The sequence below is a fragment of the Pseudochaenichthys georgianus genome, chromosome 8, assembly GCF_902827115.2.
Source record: "Pseudochaenichthys georgianus chromosome 8, fPseGeo1.2, whole genome shotgun sequence".
Classification (NCBI taxonomy): domain Eukaryota; kingdom Metazoa; phylum Chordata; class Actinopteri; order Perciformes; family Channichthyidae; genus Pseudochaenichthys; species Pseudochaenichthys georgianus.
Window position 1 is genome coordinate 698566 of NC_047510.2, and position 24787 is coordinate 723352.

Consider the following 24787-nt stretch of genomic DNA (forward strand, 5'->3'; position numbering starts at 1 on the left):
ATGTAAATTATATTTGACGCAACTTTAGTTACATTTCCATGACTTTTCCAAAACTTTGGGAAAAATATTGTTTTCCATAACTTTTCCAGGGCCTGGAATTTGCATTTTCAATTTCCATGACTTTTCCAGGTTTTCAATGACCGTACGAACCCTGTAAATAATGTGTTTCTACTCCACTAATTATTTGTAATACTTGAGTTCCACCTGGAGTAAATTCACAAGCTACCCTGCAGAATACAAAGTCATTCAAACTCGCTGCACCTTTACCAGCTTTGAGAACACTTTCATGATCAATCATTATAAAACATATCATATATATTAATCTGAAATGGACCAATGTGCACAATGAATGACAATGACTACTGTTGGTACTTTAACTACATTTTGATACTATCCATCCATCCTCTCCCGCTTATCCGTGGTCGGGTCGCGGGGGTAGCAGTTCCAGCAGAGAGCCTCAAACTTTCCTTTCCCTGGCGACATCAACCAGCTCTGACTGGGGGATCCCAAGGCGCTCCCAGGCCAGCGAAGAGATATAATCCCTCCACCTGGTCCTAGGTCTACCCCTTGGTCTCTTCCCAGCTGGACGTGCCTGGAACACCTCCCTAGGGAAGCGCCCAGGTGGCATCCTAACTAGGTGCCCTAACCACCTCAACTGGCTCTTTTCGACGCGAAGGAGGAGCGGTTCAACTCCGAGTCCCTCCCGGATGACCGAACTTCTCACCTTATCCCTAAGGGACCAGCCACCCTGCGGAGAAAACCCATCTCGACCGCTTGTATCCGCGATCTCGTTCTTTCGGTCATGACCCATCCTTCATGACCATAGGTGAGGGTAGGAACGAAAATGCCCCGGTAGCAGGGGCGGATCTATCAAAATATTCATGGGGTGGCAAGAGGGTGGCAGTGGAATTTCAGGGGTGGCATCCCCTGGCAGAAGTATATGCTGATTTAATTGCAGTCATATCAATCAATGTTAACTTGGAAAGCCACAATATTGATATTTTAACTCAATAACATTAGGTGACATTATTGTGGCACATCAGTAAAGCCTTAAATATAAATATATAAGGTGGCAGACATCATTTAATGCATTTTAACTGAACAATAACTGAATGAGTTTGTCTAACTCTTAGACCAGCAGGGGTACCAGATATATGCAAACTTCTGCAATAAGTACATTAATTAACTGTCTCATCGATGTGCGTCTGTATGAATATGATAATATTAACAATCATATTATTCCTATCAGCTGTCGCTCACTGTTATGATTCACACATTCAGTGTTATTATTAAATCAACTATATTTTTTGGAGGAGTTAATGATGAATGTTCCTCAAGATCCTTGCTCACCCTCCTTCAAATTTGAAAGACAAGTAATTACTATCATAAATCAAAAGAATCAAAAGAACAGTTCAGCGCCCCACAACTTTACTGCAAACAGTTACAACCTTGACTTTACATCAGAAAGAACAAACATTAAAGAAGTTAATAACTGCATCAATTAGGGTTAAAAAAACATGTATTCAGCTAAAACATAAACATCGCTGCAGTTATTATCCAGTGCAAAGTCCTTACCTACTGGCCTAGTTAAATCAAAGTGGTTACTTTTTTTTGGCTGGGCAGTGAAGTTTTACACACCGTCTTATTTGACTTTCTCAGGACTTGAAACAGTTTTTGGGGGCAGACCCCCACAAAGAAAAAAATATATATACACACGTAAGGTGTTAACAGTTTATTATTCTCATCGACTCATCTGTGAGCAGAGCATCAAGTTGGCATGCCTATTACAGCTGAATGTGGCGATTACCATCTTGTTCAGCAAAACGCCTCACAAACTTATTAAGATTTAAAGCTATGGTGCGTTTTGATTCAATGCTGAGTACAGCCAAACTTGACAGGCTCTTCTCTGTCATTGTAGACCGCAAACAGTGGCGGCTCCAGAGTATTTGGGTTGGGTAATCTATGGTAGGGCTAACCCATACAGCGGTGGGGCTCAAGTCAGTATTTGCAATGTAATTACATAAACGCTATATCGCCCCCCCCGACAGTGAAACGCCACGCGTGAAGTTTAGATTATTTCCCTGTCTCAATCAAAATTGAACTGTGTGAAATAAAAAGGCACATTTGTCTTGTAGTAAATAAAAAGGGCGACCTGGAGCCAATCCTGCAATTTCCCCACAGGTGAAAGAGTTGACATGCTGAAAACCCAACCCCTGCAGGGGGGTCTGGGGGGATTCTCCCCCAGGAGATTTTTTGAACTACTAACATAAAATACACATTCTAGTACTCTCTTGAGAAGAAAAATAAATAAATCTATTACTACATGACATATTTAAAAAAATTAATGCCATTTTAGTTTTTTGTTACTTAGTTCTGAAAGCTGAACCTGCTGCTCCTCACAGAGAGAAGAGGGAAGAGGCTGTGAATGACTTTACATTGTGGATAAGGGTGGATAGCCCCCATTGTTCTGTGTGTCAAAATGAAAGACAGCCCACACACCTATCAATCATCAAACCGTGGGGTCTTATTTCATTACGTGTTGATTTCTATCAACACGTAATGTTGTATCGATGTATAGAGATGTACTACAGCAAAACTATTCTCCGTCGGGACTTCCTGCAACAACACCACGCCGTTATCTTGATTCTGATTGGCCAGAAGACATTATCAAAGATGTTCTATTGAGAAGACGATCACTACGTGACAAAAGTTTTCAAAACCGTTTCTAGTCTTCGGTATTTCCAGACAAGTGGCTACTGAAATCAATCTTACTAACTGCTGTCTGTGCAATTTACTCCGCGTGAGTTGGCGGACTTTATTTTGCTTACTTTAACATCATTGTTCATGGTGGGGCTAAGGTGGGGCTAATCCATTTCTTGGTATGGCTGTAGCCTACCCCAGCCATACCCTGACCCTAACCGCAAATACCTCATTCCTTCCGTCGACTTGGATCCGAAATGCTTCTCGTTTTGCGCTGTCCTCCCGTTCAAATGAAATCGCCGCCAATCATATTTCCACTCTTGCGGCAGGGCCGGGGGAGGGGTTACAAGGCTCGCGTCTTGTGCTGCATTCACTTGCACTCGGACATTAGAGATTTTCTCTGATTCCTCTCTAAATGTCCGAAGAGACACAACTTTTCTTTCAAAACAAAGCTGCCAACAGGGGTGGCAGCTGGGGTGGCAAGGCATTTTTCTGAGGTGGCAGCTGCCACCCCGTGCCACCCCGTAGAACCGCCACTGCCCGGTAGACAGAGAGCTTTGCCTTCTGGCTCAGCTCCCTTTTCGTCACAACGGGGCAGTACCGCTCCCGCTGCTCCGACCCATCTCACGCTCCATTGTTCCCTCACTCGAGAACAAGACCCCGAGATACTTGAACTCCTTCACTTGGGGTAAGGACTCATTCCCTACTTGGAGTGGACAGTCCATCGGTTTCCTGCTGAGAACCATGGCCTCAGATTTGGAGGTGCTGATCCTCATCCCAGCCGCTTCACACTCGGTTGCGAACCGATCCAGTGAGTGCTGAAGGTCGCAGACCGATGAAGCCATTAGAACCACATCATCTGCAAAAAGCAGTGGTGCAATCCTTAGTCCACCGAACTGCAGACCCCCCCCCCCCCCCATGACTATGCCTCGAAATCCAATCCATGTATATTACAAACAGGATTGGTGACAAAGCGCAGCCCTGGCGGAGGCCAACCCTCACCGGAAATGGGTCCAACTTACTGCCGAGGACCCGGACACAGCTCTCGCTTTGGGAGTACAGAGATTGGATGGCCCTGAGTAGAGACCCCCTCACCCTATACTCCCGCAGCACCTCCCACAGTAACTCCCTGGGAACCCGGTCATACGCCTTCTCCTAGTCTACAAAACACATGTAGACCGGATAAGCGTACTCCCAGGCCCCCTCCAGGATCCTTGCGAGAGTAAAAAGCGGATCCGTCGTTCCACGACCAGGACGGAATCCGCATTGTTCCTCCTCAATCTGAGGTTCGACAATCGGCCTGACCCTCCTTTCGAGTACCTTGGAGTAAACTTTCCCGGGGAGGCTGAGTAGTGTGATGCCTCTGTAATTGGCACACACCCTCTGATCCCCCTTTTTGAAAAGGGGAACCACCACCCCGGTCTGCCACTCCTTCGGTACTGTTTCCGACTTCCACGCAACGTTGATGAGACGTGTCAGCCATGACAGTCCCTCAACACCCAGAGCCTTCAGCATTTCTGGGCGGAACTCATCCACCCCCGGGGCTTTGCCACTGTGGAGTTGTCATTTTGATACTAATACTTTTCAAATTTTACTTGAGTAACCTTTTAAATGTGAAGTATTTGTATTTGAATTGAAGTATTATACTACTTTTACTTAAGTACAAGATCTGAGTACTTCTACCCCAGCATAGAAATAGAATGACACAACTTGGAGATGCGTGCTCACGACCTTAGGAAGCGCCATGTGTGAAGTTGTTTGGATGAGCGGTTCTTCAGGAAACTGGGACAGCAACAACATATGTATTACACAGAGAAAAGAAGTTGACCCACCCCTCCACATGCAGCCACATGCTGTGCTGATCACACAGGTCTCTCAGTCGGGACAGCTTGTCTGTATGTCCTGCCCCCGGGGTACCTGGGGGAAAAACACACAACAAGTCTCATGAGCAACTCATCTGCTTGTCTTAAAAGATGTTCACCTCCAATAGCGTACCACCTGTGCATACAGTGGGAAGTAAACAAGTGGGTTTAAACTGTAGTTTCCTTTCACCTGCGTTGGCGATCAGCAGCAGAGGAAGCTTCCCGGCTTCTACGTCCTCTTTGATCAGTTTGTCCAACAAGGCCACATCCTGACAGTGAGGAACAGGATATGAGTCAAAACGTTTTATTAATTATTATCTGAAAGAGTGTTCTCAACGTGATCTTCATTCAGATTCTCCTACCATTTGGTGCTGGGATCCAAAGATGGTATTACATGGGACTGTGCAAAGGCTGGAGAGAGGCAGGCCCAGCTGAAGACACAGAGACATTACAACCATGTTCTATTGTGCCGGAAAAAATGCAATCTTATCTCTATAATACAATACCCTAAAAAGTATATATAAATATGCAATAATTACGCAAAACTGAAGGAATACAATTATATATTTTTATGAAAAGAGAAATATCAATCTGCACAATGACTGCTTTTACTTTTGAGCTCCCCATTGACATCAGGACAGGAGAAAGCTTACACACCTTCCAGACTGAAAACTCATCTCTTTCGACTCCACCTCGAGCGATAGAACTATTAACAAAGCACTTATATACTAATAAAGGGCTGGCTTATCTAAAGCCAGTTGAGTAGCACTTGAAATGTTGTTGCTCTATGAAGCCTGATGTACTTTATGATTCTGTTTTCTTCAAGGTTGTATCTTGTTGGTCGAACGCACTTATTGTAAGTCGCTTTGGATAAAAGCCTCAGCTAAAAGTGTGTGTCTGTTTTTGGCAGAATATTGTTATGTTGTCCAAAAGAGCAACATAATGTTGTCAATATTTTGATTTTATTTGCACCGCTAGCTTTTTAAGCCCCGTAAATTTGAATATTTTATTTCAGATCCAAGCGATAGTATAGGTCTCTCCAACATGATATATTCACATGCCATGCTGGTACACAGGGGCTTGAATCCCCCCCTACCTGGCTGCACAGATGCTGGCCCAGGCCGGGCCTCCCGGAGGCGCTCTGGTAGATGACTGGCTGTTTGGAGCTGAGCACCGCATACCCCTCAGAGGAATACTCTTCATAGCGGGCGTTGATGACCAGCCGACACACTTTCACCAGGCCGTCCCTTTCATCCTCGTGGAAGTAGGCGGAGCCGTTCTCATAGCTGAGGGACACATTGAATTAGTACACAAGCAGAAATTAACATGAGAGGAAGTTTTTGATCAAGTTTGCTAGAAACATAAATGAACATTTGAAGAGTCTTTGCAGTGTTTGTGTTGAGAACAGTGATGTCAGTGAGATTTGGTTAGGTCCAAGCTTTTGGATATTAATCTTAACAACTCATTAACTACAGGTTATGATCTTCTTTTTAAAATATAATATCATTCGTTATCTTATTGGTATCGGCCATGTGTGTGAGGACTTCATAGAGCGGTGCAGTGATAATATAATGGATTTTGGAATATTGAAGAAAATAAAATCTTTGGGTAAAACGTTTATGATACCACACGTTCGTTGTTTGTCGTTATTTACACCACTTTAGGATTTTTGAAACATAAATTCATCCCCAGAAGTTAAGCGCCAACGTTAAATTCAAAAGAAAGTACATCACACATTTCACAACTTCACCACCGCTAAGCTAAAGGCGGCTAATGTTTGGTGTGAGAACTTTTAGTAGTCTCATTTGGACACAATTTTTACGAGATATGGAACCTTCATTCATTCCCCAGTGGGATAGTTACGGACTGATTGTATGCTGCAAAACAAAACACAAACAGCTTGTGTTAACCAAAGATCTTATTTTAGGCTTCTAACCAAAAACACGTTCACAAATGGTTGTCATTGAGAGGAGGGAATGGGAAGTGGTCAAATGCCAACTCATGTCTGGGTTTTAGGATGCATTACTCACCAATCTACAAAGTGCTGCTGCTTTTTTTACTTTGTAATAATCAACACAACCCGAACAAAACGGAAGTGTGTTTTCCATCCACAGCAGGCGTACCTGAAGAGTCTGCAGAGCCACAGCGTGGTGTCGGACAGGATCCGGGTGGTCAGCTTCCTCAGTCTCTCTCTGTCCAGCACAGAGATGTAGGCGGCCAGGCTGTGACCCAGCAGGGCCATGTGACCCTGTTCCCCAACATTCTGCATCCTGCTGGAGACATCGCAGAGCGGCGTCATGCCCCCATACTGACCGCTGTCTAACCCCTCTGATCATAACGTGTGGAAATAAGGAGTGTGATCTCTGCTTTTAGATAAACCAGCTATACTCTGAAGTGTCTTCACCTTCATTTGTTTATAGCTAATGCATGTGTTTAGTCCACATACTCACATGTTATTACCAAAAACTAGATTTTTATTTTACTATACAGTATTTGTGTACTTTCTGTTCATCTTATTAAAGTTTACCTATTTACTTATTCCTGCTGTCAACTTCATCATTGTGTTTCTTGCAATATATTTGTAATGTTTAAGGTATACTGTATGTTGAACCGTTGACAACCAGTCCTCCAGATGTGTATTGCCAACACTGTTGTGTAAATGACAATAAAACCATTACATCTTGAATATTTATAGTTTTAACAGTTTTCCTCCCAGCATTTCCTTCCTTGTTTCCACTGACAGTACTATGATATTTCTCAGTTGTGCTTACGGTTGGCTCGGCTTGTTCTCGTCCTCATCATGAAGGAGGTTGTGAACTAGGTGCAGCACAGTGGCAACATCCTGACCCCTGCACAGGACACACAAAGAAACAAGTTATAAGCTTCTGTAACTTTCTCAAAACAGCTCCGTGCTCCGTCCTCACTTTGTATAACATGTGCATTGATTGTGTCCCCTCGTATTCATGTACCAATTCAAATAAGCAGATAAGCTCAGTAAGCTTCAAACTACCAAGAGAGCTTACGACTCTCAGTTAGATCTACTGTTAGTTAGTTCGTTTTATTAGATGTAATGTACTGTTTAGCAGAGGTGAACCGTCAGGGCCTTCAAGGTATTCAGAGAATACCCTGGAACACTCAGATAAAACAAACAAAACATCGATTTAATGATATAAATAAAATGTAAATAAAATGAATAAATGAGAATGGTATCTGTGTTGTTGATTTGTTTGTCCTTCTCGGACCATGCACTACGCATTTCAGTGGTTTTGTGTTAGAAAAGAAAGCAACCAATCAGATCTTGTTCTGGGTCTCTGGGTAGAATATCCTTCAACAAGGTATTCTGCATCCTTGATAGAATGCCCTGGCCGTTGCACTGAATGAGAGCGTACGTTTGGACTGACAGTTTGATCAACCAATCATATTGATTTGTAGCCAATGGGCGTGTTCTTTCAGAGTTCCCCTCGGTTCCAGGGTATTCTAGAAGACCCGCTAGTTAACTGGCTCGAGACAGAGGATCTAGAATGCGACGAAGCAATTCATGCCGTTTTATTGTTTTTAACGTTGAAATGACAAGTGCAACAGGTGAAGATGAAGTTGTTGCGGAAATGTTGTGAGAACCCTTTTCAAGACAACAATTCAGTGAAAAGACGGACATTATCATGTCGCGGGGGGGAGGGGGGGCGGTGGCGGGGGGTGTGTGTGTCTACAGAAGGTCCAGTTGTGATAGACACGGTTAGCCACTGCTGTTTAGCAGTTTTCATATGTCCCAGATTACCGACACAGCCTCACCAGTTCACAGCCAGCAGTCGACTCTCACTTAATGTGATGCATCCTTTAATCAGTGATTTTCATCTACGGTGCCGTGACAGATCGCCAGGTTAATTGTTCCAAACATTTTGGGGTTGTTGGAGTGCCGCAGGATTTTTTAAATGTAAAACATTTACTGTGGCTCAAAAGAGGTTGAGAAACACTGCTTTAAATAATGAGCAGGAGATTTAGTCCTGGACACATTGCTGACCCCGATGTGACGGAGTGAAATGCTAATGGTGCTTTGAACTGTAGTAACACAATGTGATGCAGATGAAAGTTTCCGTTGGATTATATTGTAAATTCAATGAAATCCACTGTTAGACCAACACGTTTTGTAGTATGAAATAATGAATGCATAACCTTTCAAAGTGAGAAAAAACCTGCTTCCTTATAAATAAAAACTGCTGAGCTCTCTGTTTTTATCTTTTCATAATTGTATCATCTTGAATCAAAGAGGGAGTAATAGAGTGTGTGTGTGTGTGTGTGTGTGTGTGTGTGTGTGTGTGTGTGTGTGTGTGTGTGTGTGTGTGTGTGGCCTAGCATTACTATACTTGTGGGGACCTACATCTGTTTACGCAGTCACGTGTGGGGACTCACCTCCCTTATGGGGACAAAATGGAGGTCCCCATAAGGGGAATCATTAATTTTAGGGTGAAGACTTGGGCCCTTTCTCATTTAATCAAATCCCCCTCCTCGACTCCTCTGTCCTCCGGTAGTGACCCGGAAATGAATTTTAGCGCGCCATGTTGAAGGACATCCCATTTCTCTAAATGCACGTCGAGGACCGAGCATCGAGCATCGAGGAGCCTCTCTGGAGGAGCTATAACCGAGGATACACTGATGGGTCCTCCATCATGGTCCTCCACGGCTCCTTCGCGGATGCATTTCCGGGAACAGAGATGTTTCAAAGAGTCGTGACGCACGGCCGGACTTATCTCAGCCAATGACAGCTCTGCATGCATCCCTTGGATATTATTTTAGAAACTGCTTTCATCGCTACGCGATGTTTACAGAGAGAACAGCTGTGAGGTCCTTGCAGAAAGCAGAGCAGTGTGTATAATATATATCGCTCAGTATAACAGGCCTACTCTCTTTATTTGCTTTAGTTTAGTAGATATCTACAAACAAAGAGTCCATATTTCTCTAAAACCATTCAGTGCTTCACAATAAAATACACAACGGCTGTAGCCTGTTTTAGGAGCTGTATGTGCGTGCGTGCGTGCGTGTGTGCGCGCGTGTGGTACAGTGTGCAGGTGTGTGTGGTACAGTGTGTGCGTAGATGCAGCGGACAGACAGGTCTGTTGGTTTGGTGTCCTCTGCTTACTTTTAATACTTGTAAATACAACTTTTGGCCCGTAATTTATTTTCCTCATTGTAGCGACCAAAGGGGAGAGGGGGGGGGATATATCCAGTCTCTGATAGTGTTACGAGTTATGAGAGTGCTCCGTTTGATTCTGAAATTGTATTTATTTATATAAATATATACACATATATATGTGTGTGTGCGTGTCCGCATCTGTAGCCTGTTATTGTCTCATTATACCGCACTGTGAATGAATCAAAGTAAATATATAAGTCATCATGAACACATCTGTCCATCAGACAGAGGCTGCTGCCTCCTGTCATCATTAATGGACGTCTCTTTAAAATGACCGCTCAGAGGAGAGGAGTTCTCATTTCTCTAACCGCCTGCTGCTTCCCCTCCTCTCTCCTCGGTTCCCCTCCTCGGCTCCTCCGCTCGCATCTCCTGTGGGCGGGACTAAGTATCGAGGATAGGAGTCGAGGAGGGGAGTCGAGGAGGGGAGTTCGAGAAATGAGAAAGGGCCCCGGTTATGGTTAGGCATGTGTTGGTTATGGTTAGGATATGTCTCCAGGAAATGCATGTAAGTCAATGTCTCCTGAAGTGATGTATACAGTGTGTGTGTGTGTGTGTGTGTGTGTGTGTGTGTGTGTGTGTGTGTGTGTGTGTGTGTGTGTGTGTGTGTGTGTGTGTGTGTGTGTGTGTGTCATTTCAAGTTTTCTGTAGGTATAGCTCAAAATAAGATCTGTGGGAAACGTACCTGTTAGAGATAAATGCACGTTTTGTTCAGCCAGACTCTCCTGACGGTCACCCGATTCGTACTTACCAATGTAATGTACTTGTAATTTTTTCTATCTATAGCCAATCAGATGTCTCCTTCATTCTAAGCCAATCACAAGAGCGCGCCCCCACGAGGGTATGATTTCTTGCGTTCATGACGTAGCGCTTCATGTACGCATTTTGCGCAGTCCGGTCAGCTCGCTAAACAGAGGGCGGAGCTTCAGGTGATCATGCAGAGCTGCGTGTCTCCGTCAGACTCAGCAGCTGATCTGATCTCTCTCTCGCGTCCGGTTAGACTTCACTCGCGTTCATGTCCATATCGATCAGATCCAGCTCTCCTGATCGGCCTTTATAGAGAGCACCGATCAAACTATTAAGAGTGAGTATCGGTCGATAATGACCGGCGGGGCTCCCCCCGTTGACAGGTCACTGTCTAGCACTGGCTTCGTAGTGCACTGATCGATTAGGCTAAGCTAACCTGTAGCTGCTCCCTCCACACTCACAACAACTTCATGCAGACACAAATAAATCAGGGTAAATAAAAAAAACCCAGTTCATTTAAACCACTCGTGTGTGTGTGTGTGTGTGTGTGTGTGTGTGTGTGTGTGTGTGTCTTACTCTCCCTGCAGGGGTCCAGGGATGCAGGCTCTGAAGCGCCACCTCTCTGGGCCTGCCTCCGTCTCTCTGAACAGAAGCAGAGCACAGACACAGAGATGTGTTTATTGGTTAGAAACTCAACACAAGACGGACATAAAAGGGGTTTCTATGTGTTGCTAGTTGTAAATTGTCTCATCTTACCTCTGGCCGTCCCCGAGGATCCTCATGGCTTCACTAAGGTTCTTCCCCACCAGAGCAAACGTGGAGTCCACCATCTAAAGTGTGTATCAGTGTGTGTGTGTGTGTGTGTGTGTGTGTGTGTGTGTGTGTGTTAGCTGAGAAAAAAATCAAGAGGATATATTTTTATTATTTTAGTCAGAACTTTACAAATGTTGCAAGAATTACCAAGTTTGCAAACATGTACACACTGATGATGTATTCACAGCAAACAGTATATTCTACGGTGGCCGGCAGGTGCAAACGAACAACGGCCAAAAACGCATACATAAGCAGGAAACAGCTGCAAATAATGAAATGAAAAACAAACAAACCCTGAAAATAAATAAAACAAAAAAATGCTGCATTTACAGGAATGATGCAAACTAAAAATACAACACACAAACCCCGAAAACAAAGGCAACAGAAAAACGCTGCAAATACAAAAACGATATGCAAAGTCAAAAACACATACAAACCCAAACACACAATGCTCCAGGCCTCTAGGGGGCGCATTACGTGGAACAGATTGATGTCTGACCAGACACAGAGAGAACGAACGAGAGTGATGGAAATTGAAGCCGGAGGAAACAAAGTTGATTGAAGTGGACAAAGTCGATGTATAAGAAGGTACGTTTAGTTTAGATACAAAGAGCTTCATATTTACCCAGCTTGTTTGGTGAAAGAGCTTGCAAGTCAAGAGACAGCACTGTGCACCTAAATGTAACTCTTGACATCATATAGATATATTAGGTGCAGAGAGGAGTTGGTTTATGGTGCCCAATGTCAATCCTAATGTGAGAGTCAAGGACGCTCAACAATACCTTGGTCAGTTTGGATTTATCCTTAATTAAAGTGAATTTATCTTATTTCAGTCACTCATTTGTGTGTATGCAGGTGTGGGGCATTCCAAATGTTCCAAAAGTGAGCACTCCACTGACAACAGTTTACCTGGGTAAAATAAAACATTGTCAACATTATTTGTGCCACAAGAAGCAGAATGTTTTAACAGTACAGTAGTTTGAATATATTTGTTGTTTACCTTTATCAGACCTCTCAGGCCCCTCAGCCAGCGTCTGATAGGGTAAGACTGATTAAACATGTAATTATAACATGTAGGTTTGAGTTTGTGAACATGAAATCAATAAATACCTTTGTGTGCACTTATTTCCTGGGTAAAACTAGGATGGAGACCAACCCCATTCCAGGAAGAGGTCCAGTCTGCCCCGGGTCAGAACCACTTCTATAGGTGAACGATGTTGACAGTTGCATCGTGACACAGTTGTGTGGTGTGTATCTTTATGTGACATGCGTTTGTTTGTATAGCCTCCAATCACAGTGGGTAGCAGTGCCAGGAAGCAGAACAATTATACTTTCATACATTTCCAAATGACACCCACAACATCTGACATCTTAGTGAAGACGATACAAAAAACACCCACAAATATTTTTCAAACTTCAGATATTGTTTCTTGCATCTATTTCAAATGTTTACAAGGATCGTGCAGGAGTATGACAAAGTGCTGTTGTCAGTTTGAACCCAATGTATTGAGAAACAGGAAGAGGATCGACATCCTTTTGTAAATACGACTGTCATGCATATACTATGTATTTCAAAGTCATTATTCAACTGTCTTCTCACTGCAGCAACTACACACATGTGTATGCACTTCTCATTATCGACAGCCAGTCTGAGCCAGAAGACAAAATGGAGCGAAGGTATTCATTGTTACTATTACCACTTAATTTTTCTATTCTATTGTTTGTAGCCTTAGTCTATAAATCTTATTAGCTTCATCATTTAATATCACAACACATCACTTTGTCTTCCCCAGCACAGAACGCCTGACTGCGGAGGACTTTGTTGCAGAACTCTCTGCAACAATAACAAATCCATCTGGCAGCAGGTTCAATATGAACAGAGCCAATGTGTGGGATGGAGCAATCCGCGGCTTCAAAGGTGCCTCATTCGACCCCTCATGAGACGTCAGTTAAGTTCACTGATGATGAGGGACACACTGAGGATGGAGGGGAGACACTGAGGATGGAGGGGACACACTGAGGATGGAGGGGACACACTGAGGATGGAGGGGACACACTGAGGATGGAGGGGACACACTGAGGATGGAGGGGACACACTGAGGATGGAGGGGACACACTGAGGATGGAGGGGACACACTGAGGATGGAGGGGACACACTGAGGATGGAGGGGACACTGGTGGTCCAGAAAACATCACATCAGCAACTGTTTGTGCCCCATGCCGCTCACGCTCTCAAAGTCTGATTCTAAATGTATAATGTTCTCTATAAAGACAGAACTAACACACACGTATGAATGTATAATGTTCTCTATAAAGACAGAACTAACACACGTATGAATGTATAATGTTCTCTATAAAGACAGAACTAACACACGTATGAATGTATAATGTTCTCTATAAAGACAGAACTAACACACGTATAAATGTATAATGTTCTCTATAAAGACAGAACTAACACACACACGTATAAATGTATAATGTTCTCTATAAAGACAGAACTAACACACGTATGAATGTATAATGTTCTCTATAAAGACAGAACTAACACACGTATGAATGTATAACATAAGCTGTTTTGTGTATTTAGCCGCGCATTGGTCTACAATGTCATGATGGCTTCAACATATTTCACATAAACAGACGATGAAAACATTTGGGGTGCTAGCGAACTGTCAACTGTGGAACGGCGGACCTCTGTCGGTGCAACTTCAATGATGCCTTTTAAAAACATAAAAGATGCGCGGTGACGGCCTCAGCGAATCGAGCCGGCCCTTGACGACCGTCGTTCTGTGATTCTCCAGATGGCAGTCCGGAGCGTGGACAATACATACCGGAAGTAAACAAAGACGTGCAACGGGAAACAAAACTTAAAATATTAAATGAAACAATCTCACCTCTTAAAATTCACAACTTATTATGAATTAAACATTCACAAACGTATAATGATGTATTCACGTGTTTAACGGTTACATGTGCACGCAACGACCAGAAGAGCGTTAGGAGGGGATTCCGTCTCGTGGCGTTTGTGCACCGTTTGGAAATGCCGGTCTTGTGTGTGTGCGGACTGTCTCTCCTGTTGCCACGAACAACGTCAGCTAACTAGTGCCCACTGCCCACCAGCCACGCCCCGACACATGGGGTCACGCCAATCACAAAGCTTTAATGCGTTCAGGTGCATTATTCTGGCACAGGAAGATTATGTTATAGGACATTAGCGATAATAGAATATTGTTGTTCTATTTTTTAGACACATCTCGCGATCGACTGGGAATCTCCATCGACTGGATGGAGTAAATCCATTTAATGAAGTCAATCAAAAACAGTCTAAATACTGGTTAGCTAAATAAATAGAAAGATACATCATGTTCACGTTGAATCTGTGCTCTCTCTCTCTCCTTGAATGTCTTCTTGAGCATGTTTAATGCAAACTACTCTCCTGTCATTACTTTGTCCCTCTTCACATTTGATCACTTCTCCACCGACCATCGTTACTTATAGTATTGCTACAGCTCTGTATAGTTGCAACATGTTCTATACACAAATACACAAATAAACAAACTGCTAAGAATGTCTCTCTCTTCAAACGTTTCCGCGGTCCTCACGATGGCCCGTGTTGTTCGCCTGCTCTCGATTTGTCATCTCTCTTAACCCGTTAAGCCCCGAGCCCGTTGTTCAGGCCTCAGGCTCCAACATGACGTGCCCAGAACAAATGACCATATCTTCTAAAAAGGGTTAAATTAATCATCTTTGTTCCCAAAGTAATGATGAACCTGTGAGTTGGCGGACACTCCCGCGAGCGAGCAAGAGGGCCGTCTCGCGAGCGAGCGACTAAACCGCATGAAATGACCCCCGCGTCATTTTCATTTCATGCGCGTGTAAAAGCACATTTTCCACTCGTGAGTAACTTGCGCTAGAATATTGACCCAAATCTGACTCCATACCAAAGCTTATCAAAACATCTTTACTTCACATCAAGGTCCAAGAAAACAAACATTTCTCACATATTATTACGGCCCACAGTAAGTACATCACCTAACCACCACCTTGCAAGCATCTTATGGCACATGTGTCGAATAGGTGCATTCACTCTTCTTCACAGTGAGCGAGAGGACTGGCGCTGCATGGAGCCACCAGAGAGGGGTCTGCTGGAGTGGACCCACGAGGTTCACTCTAATAGAGTCGTTTACATGTTCATCAGTCGGTCTTGTTCTGCATTTAGATTTCATTCATGTCAGAACAAGCTGCTTCACAAAGGTCTGGAGAGCCACATAAAGCAGACGTGCTCAGTGCTGCTTGGTGATGTTCTGAGAGCTTTCTGGGTCTAAGGCTCCAGACATGTTGTGAGTTTAGCTGAGACTAAGCTGAACATGGTTTTGGAGATTTATAACCTCCATCTCCACAGACACTGAACAGTTCAGCCATCTTCTTCTTTTTCTTCTTCTTGACATGAAATTATAAACCATAATAAATCAACTGTATAGGTCTAGCCTCCCTATATCTGTGTGTGAAATTGTTCCATCCTCAAAAACAAAAAGCTAATGCTTCTGCAGTCGAGCTGCAGCTTCTAGCCACGGCCTTCTGTTAAGAAAGGACACTGAATGTCCTGAAGGAGGCATCACACACAGGACTTGAGTCTGACACAGCAGACAACAGGAGGATTTACAACAGCATATACAAACTAAAATAGTGCATGTGGGTGCATACTCACATTCTCTGTCTCACTGTTACATACGTCAGCGTACCGAGCCGGCCGTCAACAGCCGGCCGTTCTGTGATTCTCCAGAACACACAGGTTAACAATGTTCTTCCCTCACTTTAGCTTCTCTTCAGGGGAAGCTCTCAGCTTGTGTAGTAGTTACTAGGGACGCTAACGCCAGCTGCGTAAATATGAAGCTCTTTGTATAACAACAAAACTAAACGTACCTTCTTATATATCGACTTTGTCCACTTCGATCAACTTTGTTTCTTCCGGCTTCAATTTCCATCACTCTCGTTCGTTCTCTCTGTGTCTGGTCAGACATCAATCTGTTCCACGTAACGCGCCCCCTAGAGGCCTGGAGCATTGTGTGTTTTTCACTTTGCATATCGTTTTTGTATTTGCAGCGTTTTTCTGTTGCGTTTGTTTTCGGGGTTTGTGTGTTGTATTTAGTTTGCATCATTCCTGTAAATGCAGCAGGGTTTGTTTGTTTTTCATTTCATTATTTGCAGCTGTTTCCTGCTTATGTATGCGTTTTTGGCCGTTGTTCCGCGTTTGCACCTGCCGGCCACCGTAATATTCACATATACTAATACAGTACTGTACACAACAGTATTTCCCATACATTGATTTATTTGTGGCTGGCCGCCAGTAGATTCCACTTTTTAAAAAAATACTTTTTCAACAGAACATTTTGTTTTTTACCTCAACTTATTTTAGTTAGTTTACAACTCATTTTAATAAATCGGTAAACTGAAAAAGGACAAAAAAAGTGTTACTTACAAATGTAATGATTTTGAAAAAATATTTCTGCGTTCACTCAACTATAGGGATATACTAAGTTAGAGTAACTCATAGCTATTGAGTTTCAACGGTATAGTTTCAAAACTGAGTCCGAGACCGCATGTTGATTTGGAGCAATCTGCATTCATCCTGGAAGCAGAACACTTGATAGCAGTGGAACAACAGGCTTTGAACCTAATAATCTATCAAGTTAACTGGTAAATAGCCATTTTTGTTCAGCTGCTTATGTGTTTGTATCCTCCTGTATCCTTTGTTTCACATTTGCAGTCAAAGTTCATTATTTGTAATACAGTATGTATATATATATTTTTTTTTTTTCTTGTTAGAATTAACGTTACTAATTTAAAAATAAATATGAACAGCAACTGACAATGCCCAGCATGTTCAGTTGTTGCAAACAAGCCTTTGTTTTTCTTTCTCAACATTAAAATGTTCTCCTTTTAAGGATGATTCGGTGGAAAGAATAAAAGCGGTTGCTATCCGGTGCTTGGTGGTGTGTCTTCGTGAAAAGGAGGAAATCAACACTTAATGAATTAAGACCCCACGGTTTGATGATTGATAGGTGTGTGGGCTGTCTTTCATTTTGACATGCAGAAATGTTGTATAATAAACATAGATACTGTATGTTAAATGGATATATCCGCCTTCTTTCATTTATCTTTCCATTCCCACAACAATATACATAAATAAATGGCATATTTTGGACATAGTTCGAATGGTGATTAATCATGATTAATTAATTTTTAAGCTGTGATTAATCTGATTAAAAATGTTAATCGTTTGACAGCCCTATATTTTCTAATCTACTTATTCCAGGATGGTGAAGTGGAAGTTAGCAATGAGGTGCTGAAGATTGTCTTGCTGCGGATGCAATAGTGATTGAAGGAACAGAAGTCCTTCAAATCTCGCATGCTAATGGGGCTAATATACACACTCAACCTGAACTACTAAAAGAGATGTTAAAAACGTTGGAAGCAGGTTCATGCCTTTATTTTCATTTTTGTATTTACTTTTATTTTATATTTGAGAACATTTGTTATAAAAAGGTCCTTGTGTAACGAACATTTTTAAAATAAAGTTAACAAGTGGAACTTAAATGTGTATGTTATTTTTGACTCAAATAAATGAGTTTCTAATACTCAAACTAATGACGGTAACAATTTGCATGGACATTTTTGAGTAGTATGGACTTAAATAAATAAATAAATAAATTACAATGGCTTAAATTAAACAAAATGCAACTTAATATCACTCCATCTTTACGATTAAAATTAAGTTGGTTCAACTTAATTTAGTTTTTAAAATGTGAAAGCAAATTATGTTTGTAGTACTGAACTAATTGAGTTAATCAGATTATGAATGGGTAATCGGATGAACTTAATAATCGATTAAGTTGGAAATACTTAAAAAGATCAACACAAATTGTTACCTCAATTTATTTAAGTAGCCGGCGTATTTGTCTTAGAGTGTGGAACACCACCACTAGTGTGCCCTGGAGTAAGGCACTCAGCCCTCAGTTACTCCAGAGAGAATGTCCCTGTAATTGGTCATTGTAAATCGCTTTGGAATAAGGCGTCTGCTAAATGCCTAAATTGTAAATTATATTTTTGGGAGAATAAACCCCACAGATCCTCAACTCCGGTGTGTTTCACTCATTAACAACGCAACACAGAGCAACAAGAATGTTGTCTACAGTAGCCATGAACTCGCATGTATTTTCTTATTTGAAGGGGGGTGGATGCGTGGGCCACCCGAATGGGTTAAGGGGCCTTTGGCTTTTCTTGCCAGGGGGGTGCGGTGCCCCCACAAATAGAATCAAATTATGTGGGAAACACTGCACAGTATATTGTAGTGCAATGTGCATATTTTTACTTTAAATTCCAAGCTTTACATCAATAAGTTTACTCTATTTTAGATTTAATTGGACATTTTAAATTTGACATTTTAAAATTTGATTCCATATAAACATTTTTTTTTTTTTTTTTTTTTAAATTGTATTTCTCTTTAATTTAATTGTATTTTGAAAGGGAGCAACTGTCAAAAAGCCCAAGTTGTGACACCAACTTAGTGGGGATACCTACCCTAGCTTTTCATGTGTAAATAATGTTACGTATTTTATTATTTAAGTGTTGTTTTTATAATTTATTGATGCATTTTAATATCTATTTTTGTCTTTGAGCACCTTTGTAAAGGGCTCTATAAATAAAATGCATTTTTATTATTTATTAATTTAGTATTCGGTTGGCCAAAGAATCATATCACACATGGTTAGGGGATTTTGTGAAGGAAGCGCCATCTGGTGTTGACAGCCTGTAACTGGATACATGGGAACAGTTACTGAAGAATAAAGACACACTTTGTCAGGTAGCAGGAGAAGTGGGGGGGCTGGGACCATAAACCACAGTGTTAGCATTGCAAGTCTGAGCATCAGTCTTATTTTCAGTTTACAGTTCTAAATGATCTAATTTAACTCGGTGCATCTTTTGGTTGGGAATACAATTATATTTATAATAAAATTCCCAAATACAAAACTCAACTACTCTTTTCCAGCCTGATACAAACTGATGGAGTCGTCACACTTGATGGCTGTAATGTCAGGCCTGAGTGAAAGGGTACCGTGGAGCATTATATGGGTGTGGACACTTCATTTGCCAATCACTGTTTACTTTAGACAACAGCTGCTCGGAAACCAGCGACACAGGTTCTAGAATCAAAAGCAGGGAGTAATAAGCATAACTCTATGATGAGAGCGAAGGCACTTCAAAGAGAAGTCTGTTGTCATACGCTGCCAGAATAATACAATGACTGTGGGTACAGAAACTAAAATATTGTAATACATAACATATTCTGATGTGTGTTTACATTGTTAGCAGTTTGTGATACTCAAGTGAATATTATCATTATTTATGACACTTTTTCAACCCTAAAATACTGTTACATTATCAATATTAAAGTGTTAGTTTAAAAGTATACTGATATTTGTTTTTCTTCATATTGCCCAGTCCTAAAATATAGGATATATACATATATATTGTTAGACACTGTTAAATGCACAAACTGCTTGCATTGTACATAACTTATGACTTAACTTTTGACTTACTGCTTGCATTACAATGCAAGCAGTAAGTCAAAAGTTAAGTCATAAGTTATAAGGTATATTTCTTATTTTAATGTAACATGTAAGGGCACGTTGACAGCAGGACCAGAGGAAGCGCGCTTGCGCACCTCCCCCCTCCCTCCCGACAGAAGCAGGTCAGCAGGGGACACAGTGAGAGCATCTCCATGTTACACTGAGAATATTACAGCATTCGTTTATAAATATAGTCTATAGTTTCATGCAGCTTCCTCCAAAAAGCTGCCGGTACAGCTCAAGAGGACAGCGGGCACCGGAGAGCACTCAGCCCGGTACAGGGCGGACACAGAGGCTAGTTAGCACCTGACTCCTTACCTTCAGTGCGGAGCCCGGCAGCCTCTGCTGGGGGGCGAGAGGGACGGACACTCAGCGGCAGGGGCCTACAGCTGTGTCCCTTCGGAGGTGTTCGGGAAAGCGAGCTGAAATGGAGACTTCGACACGTATTCACCGCTCGGACTTCTGTCTATATTATGCCGACCCGGACCTGACAGTTTACTTCCTGATTGGAGAGCGACGTGCGTTCCACGCTGGCAGCTACTACGTCACGCTCTGTCAGAGAACCACCCAATCAGGTGGCAGCTGATGATGAGGAAGGATCTTTTTGATGAATGATTTATTTATATAGGCCCTTTCTCATTTCTCTAACTCCCCTCCTCGACTCCTATCCTCGAGACTTCGTCCCGCCCACAGGAGATGCGAGCGGAGGAGCCGAGGAGGGGAACCGAGGAGAGAGGAGGGGAGCCGAGGAGAGAGGAGGGGAGCCGAGGAGAGAGGAGGGGCAAGCAGCAGGCGGTTAGAGAAATGAGAACTCCTCTCCTCTGAGCGGTCATTTTAAAGAGACGTCCATTAATGATGACAGGAGGCACAGCAGCCCTCTGTCTGATGGACAGATGTGTTCATGATGACTTATATATTTACTTTGATTCATTCACAGTGCGGTAATGAGACAATAACAGGCTACAGATGCGGACACACACATATATATGTATATATTTATATAAATATATACAATTTCAGAATCAAACAGAGCATTCATAATAACGTAACACTATCAGAGACTGGATATATCCCCCCCCCCCCCCCCCTCTCTGGTCGCTGCAATGAGGAAAATAAATTACGGGCCAAAAGTTTTATTTACAAGTATTACAAGTTAAGCAGAGGACACCAAACCAACTGAGACCTGTCTGTCCGCTGCATCTACACACACACTGTACCACACACACCTACACATAATCAGGCTACAGCTGTTGCGTATTTTATTATGTGAAGCACTGAATGGTTTTAGAAAAATATCGACTCTTTGTTTGTAGATATCTACTAAACTAAAGCAAATAAAGAGAGTAGGCCTGTTATAGAGTGATATATATTATACACTGCTCTGCTTTCTGCACCTCTCTGTAAACATCGCGTCGCGATGAAAGCAGTTTCTAAAATAATATCCAGGGGATGCATGCAGAGCTGTCATTGGCTGAGATAAGTCCGGCCGTGCGTCACGACTCTTTGAAACATCTCTGTTCCCGGAAATGCATCCGCGAAGGAGCCGTGGAGGAGCCATCAGTGTATCCTCGGTTATAGCTCCTCCAGAGAGGCTCCTCGATGCTCGATGCTCGGTCCTCGACGTGCATTTAGAGAAATTAGGGCCCAATCCCAAACCACTCCCTCGACCCTACCCCTCCGTGATGGAGTGAACTCCGTCTGTAGCCACACTCGCAGCTCAACGAGGCTCCCTCCTGTCAGATGGAGGGAGTAAATACAGCAGCAAGCTTTGGGACGGCCTCCCCTCTCTCCGGCAGAAACAGGAAGTGCCGTAACTATATGTAACAACGGTTTCAAATCAGCATCTCTTAGACAAAAAGTTTAAATGAATAACTCAAATAAAACTCCAAACATCTTTCATTGTGTTTCAAAGCTCTTTTAGTTTTAAACCTGATGTTTATAAGCTTCTTAGTTTTTGCAACAGTCTGTAAATATACACAACTTTATAAGAAAATGCACACATTTACCTTTTCTAGACTAAACACAGGTATGATCCTAAGTTAAAAACATATGAGGTTATCATGAGGTTGTTAACATCGCAATTTATCAGTGGATGTTTGCTGGAACTACTTGTACACAGCGTGTTTCCTGACGGACACACACAGCGTGACTCCGGTCAGGGAGAGACCGGTCTCAAGTCTGCACCGCTGCAGACTCGCTGTTTGAGTGCTTGATAGCCCACTCCCCCTCCACACTCGTTGCTTTGGAACAGCCCTCAATATGGCGGACCCTCCGCGTGAACGCGCAAACGGAGGGGTAGGGTGTAGGGGTAGGGTGTAGGGGGCGGTTTGGGAATGGGCCTTAATGTCCTTCAACATGGCGCGCTAAAATTCATTTCCGGGTCACTACCGGAGTACAGAGGAGTCGAGGAGGGGGATTTGATGAAATGAGAAAGGGTCATAGAGAGGCGAAGTCCCTCCCATTCCGGGGGAGCTCCATGGGACCTTATTTCGGAAAAATTATGTATTGAAGTCAATGGAGAGAAAAAGATTATCTTTCGATCCCGTTTGAATTGTGCCACGAATTAGACATATGATGTTTGTCAATTTAAAAGATAATTTTGAATGTCAAAAAAATACAAATGTGTCGTAAAACTGTGAAATCAAGTAACACATTTGTTTGTGTGAAACCGCTCAATGAACTACATCTCCCGTCTCGCACCACACACCAAGACGCCCGTCACGTTGGAACATTTCACCTCTTTCTTTCAGAATGAGGCGAAAAGTATTAAACAAGGTGAACATCTCTACAAGTCAGACAGTGGCGGCGCCAGAGTATTTTTGTTGGGTAATCTATGGTAGGGCTAACCCATGGATGTATAATAAGAACTGGATACAGCGTGGGAGGCGGGGCCTCATTCATTCCTATGCGAGTTGCTCATGAGCGCATGATGAAAAAATGGCCCAACTTTTGAGAGAGTGAAACGTCACAGATTACCCGGCATGCCTGAGAAGTACCCGTATGTGCGCTCATAGCGCATGCGCAACTTTAACCAACATGCTCGTTCACATCAAGCACGTCAATTTGCGTACACGTAACAGCACCGTGCGCTCATGACAGCATGGTAATGTCTTGTTATTATGCAGTTAGCAGCTAGCGGCTAGCTAGTAATTATGCTAATGTGCACATCAATCGTTATGTACTTCTATTATGCTGTAACAGGATCTAGTGATATCCAACAGAGCTTCATTTAGCATGAAAGAATTATTGCACTGTATATATATATATATACACAGTGCAATAAACTTGTTAGTGCAATAAGAAGCTACAGGAACGTTAATCTACGTCGGTAATATTAACTTTATTTAATACAACATTTACGGTACAAGATATAGGCCTACATCATGTAGTATAATATTTTACAAATGATGAATTACAGCAAACATGGGCAATATATCCATTATTACAGCTCCGTGGGCTGGCAGTAAGGCCATATGGTCCGTTGTTATTGTGCATCCATGGGTAAAGAGAAACTCATGTAGTGCTGAACACGTAACATGAACGTGCCGGGCAGCGCGGTCCCGTGGGTTAGATGCGCGTTCATAATGCCGAGGGAAATAACTCAGAATAACGTTATTAGCACATTTTTACAACTTGAGGAACGAATTTTTTTAATAAGGGCTATGCAATTGTTTATACTGGGTAGTTTATTTAGTTTAAAAAAAATTATCCAACGAGTTACAGACCATTCTTTCCCAATGTAAGTCAATGTGGAAAAGTGTTTCCGGGCCTGGCAACCAAACGGATGTGCAGCCGTTTGGCCAGCACGAATATTTCCATCTGAGTCCAGCGCACTTCCTGGGGGCTTGGGCTAACCCAGCGGCATATAGATAGAAGAGTGACAACGACAACGGAAGTCCAAAAACGGTTATCGTCACGTGGTTCATGTAGACGAGGATCGTTCCCCGGAAGTTCATGGCGGGCAATGTGAATGCATTGATAACAGGAGATAGAACTACGATTTTTGGTAATTATTAGTGAATAAAGGTTTTGATTTCCAATATTTATACAACAAATCGATATGTGTATGTATTTACATCAATATGTTTTAAAAAATAAAATAGAATTTGCTAATATTAAGTGATAATATTAGGATTAGTGTGAACAACTAGTTTACATGTTAGGCTAACAGACGACGCTGAAGTTGGCTTCCGATTCAGAGCATCCGATTCGGCAGTTAAGGGGAAAGTTAAGGGACATTTAATTTACAGCGCTGAGCGAACAATCCTCCGTGTTTGAACCTCTTAAATCGCTGCATAGCCGATTTATTTGGACTGGATTATCCAAGCGAGGCTAAAGATTCTTTATAACACAGTTTCAGATTTGTGAAACCTGAATTATATTTGTGAAAATACAAACAAGGGAGATTTCAGTGCTTTTTTCGCATCCTGACCACATTAGACCAGGTCCTGATCTGAAACCACTAGACCTACACTCATCAAATCTGGACTGGATTATCCCAGAGGGTCTAAAGATTCTTTATAACACAGAAATCTTTATTCTATTTGTGAAAATACCAAGCACAGGTGGAAGGCTGAGGTTGCTGCAGCCGGCCAGGATCAGGATCAGGATCAGAGAGTGAACCTCCCAGCTGGGCAAGCCTTTATGCCTTCTTGAGGCTCCGCCTCTAGATGGGCGGGCACAAACAGGACGACACTCCCAGTACCTGCCAGAGGACAGCAAGGCAGGGAGCACAGACAGGCAGAAGGGGGAGGGGTCGTCACAACATGTTCTTTTGTTTTGTTTTATTGTTCTGTCTTTTTATTTATTTAAGTATTCCAGTAATGTATGTTGCATGTTTTAATTTGATT

At 42.5% G+C, this 24787-nt stretch overlaps 1 protein-coding gene across 1 annotated transcript in view; it reads right to left on the reverse strand.

The window, feature by feature from the left end:
• pdxdc1 (pyridoxal-dependent decarboxylase domain containing 1) overlaps window positions 1–20494 on the reverse strand; it is a 79757-nt gene extending 59263 nt beyond the window's left edge. Inside the window, exons 1-9 of the mRNA XM_034089467.2 lie at window positions 20256–20494; window positions 11251–11384; window positions 11071–11136; window positions 7334–7411; window positions 6686–6835; window positions 5659–5848; window positions 4925–4993; window positions 4753–4831; window positions 4533–4617 (exon numbers count right to left, since the gene is read on the reverse strand). Coding sequence (XP_033945358.2) covers window positions 4533–4617; window positions 4753–4831; window positions 4925–4993; window positions 5659–5848; window positions 6686–6835; window positions 7334–7411; window positions 11071–11136; window positions 11251–11324 — 791 coding nt within the window. The 5' untranslated portion in view covers window positions 11325–11384; window positions 20256–20494. The remainder of the gene's footprint in view (window positions 1–4532; window positions 4618–4752; window positions 4832–4924; window positions 4994–5658; window positions 5849–6685; window positions 6836–7333; window positions 7412–11070; window positions 11137–11250; window positions 11385–20255) is intronic.
• Window positions 20495–24787: the final 4293 nt, after the last annotated feature.